The sequence below is a fragment of the Bos indicus x Bos taurus genome, chromosome 16 (genome assembly GCF_003369695.1).
Source record: "Bos indicus x Bos taurus breed Angus x Brahman F1 hybrid chromosome 16, Bos_hybrid_MaternalHap_v2.0, whole genome shotgun sequence".
In the NCBI taxonomy this organism is placed as follows: Eukaryota; Metazoa; Chordata; class Mammalia; order Artiodactyla; family Bovidae; genus Bos; species Bos indicus x Bos taurus.
Window position 1 is genome coordinate 79,070,842 of NC_040091.1, and position 1,931 is coordinate 79,072,772.

Genomic DNA, 1,931 nt, shown 5'->3' on the forward strand with positions numbered 1-1,931 from the left:
CTGGCCAGACGGGGAGGGGGCAGCGATAGGGACCTCTGGGCTCTGCACTGCCAGGCCCCGTGGGTCTACACAGTTCCCCAAAGAGCCTCCAACCCAGGTCTGGCAGACACACAGCCACTGGGATAACTCTGAGGTCAAGGCCAGCAAACATCCCATTGGACCTGGCAATCTTCTCCATCCGAGGAGCCTTGTCCTTCAAATGACACCCCCAAGCCCCCCGGCCCCCGCCCCAGCCAACAGCCTTTCAAAATAGAGAGGAGAGCAAGCCGCGTCCCTCTCCTGCCCAGCAGTCAGCCCTCCCTGGGAACGGAAGTGGGCGCTCCTCTCGGGCACTGGCCCTTAGGGCGGCTGTGCGGGGGAGACCTGGGACCTGCCCACCCTCAGGAGGTGCTAACTGCCACCCCCGCCCCAGAGCTGCTGACGGTGGGCATCTCCTCGGCACTGCATCCCCACGAGAGCCACCTCCTGGACGCCCTGCGCGCCCTGTTCCAGGCGTCCTCAGGCCCCGAGCTGGGCTGTGTCATGGTGCTGGTGTCCCTGTCCGACTCCGACCCTGAACGGCTCAGCCAGACGGTGGCCAACATCTCTGACCTCTTCCAAACACACATCGAGGCCCGGCAGCTGCTGGTGGTCCGGGGCCAGCTCGGCGGGCCCCCTCCCCTAGGCACCCTGAGACCAGAGGACCTCCCCTCGTCCTGCGAGGCCCTGTACTCCGTGCAGAAGGCCGACCACGCCCTCCTCATGAACTTCGCTGCCAACCTCTCCGAATACTTCCTGATGCTGGACGACCAGGTTCGCTGCATGCCCAGGTTCATTTCCACCATCTACTGGACGCTGTCTGCTTGGAAGGAGCTGCCTTGGGTGACCCTAGAGTTCTCTAGCCTGAGCTTTGCGGGGAAGGTGTTCCGCTCCAGCGACCTCCCCCGCCTGGCCTCCTTCCTCCTCGTTTTCCCCAAGGACACGTCCATGCACGTGCTTCTCTCTGAGTTCCCTCCTCTCCTGGCCCAGAGCACGCCAATCCGCTTCGGCTCCTCAGTCTTCTACCACGTGGGCAACCGTTCAGGGCTGGAGAGCGCCTGCTTCCCTGCAGACAAGGAGAAGGTCTTTGGCGAGCCCGACAACCCCACAGCCAGCGTGCGCACGGACATGGTGATGCTGTCCGACAACATCCCGCAGTACGCCTACACCCTGAACAAGGAGAGCTTTGCCACCCTCAACCCCGTCCGAGGCAACTACCTGACGGTGATCCTGGAGGAGCCCCAGAAGGTCACCCGCGTCGAGGTGCTGACGGGCTCCGACAAAGAAGGGAAGCACCAGCTGCGGCGAGGGCAGGTGGAACTGGGCTTCGGGCCCCTGGAGGACCTCCAGGGCTGTGCTCGCTACACCCTGCTCGGCCCTGTGGTGGAGGGACGCCTGGACCAGATGGTGTCTTATGAAGAAGACTCCCTGGAGGCGCTGGGCTGCATCCGGCTGCTGGTGCTGGAGGCCCAGGAGTCCTGGCTTCTGATCAGGCAGATCAAAGTCTGGACCACGGAGTATGACGAGGAAGAGGAAGGGTAGACCGCGCCGCAGGGAACCAGGAAGGGTGGGGCTTGGGGATGGAATCGGCTCGGCTGGCAAGAAATAAAGGTAGAAATTGGTCAAGGCCTGTTCACTCTTGAGCTGGACGACCACGTAATTTGTTCTCCTTCCCGGGACACTGTTGAGAGTGATAGTGAGAGGAAGCAAGAGTGAAACTACACAGGTGAGCAGGCATAAACCGGACCACCCCAGGCGAGCTGAGAGGCCCCGTCACCCCAACTCTCGGTTTTCGTAGGCTGCTTCAGAGGGTAGGCGCAGACCGAGGAGGGCACCAATGAGACAACACCCTTCTGGCTTCCGGGGGCCAGAGGGAGGGAGGGAGGCACCAGGAGCTGCCTTGATTCTCATCC

The 1,931-nt window shown here is 62.8% G+C and overlaps 1 protein-coding gene across 1 annotated transcript; it reads left to right on the plus strand.

Annotated features, from left to right (window-relative positions):
- The first annotated feature begins 328 nt into the window (after positions 1-328).
- Positions 329-1,591, plus strand: LOC113906976 (alpha-1,3-mannosyl-glycoprotein 4-beta-N-acetylglucosaminyltransferase-like protein MGAT4E). The gene has a single exon (XM_027565833.1). The coding sequence runs from the start codon at positions 523-525 to the stop codon at positions 1,558-1,560; it is 1,038 nt and encodes a 345-aa protein (XP_027421634.1). The 5' UTR covers positions 329-522; the 3' UTR covers positions 1,561-1,591.
- Positions 1,592-1,931: the final 340 nt, after the last annotated feature.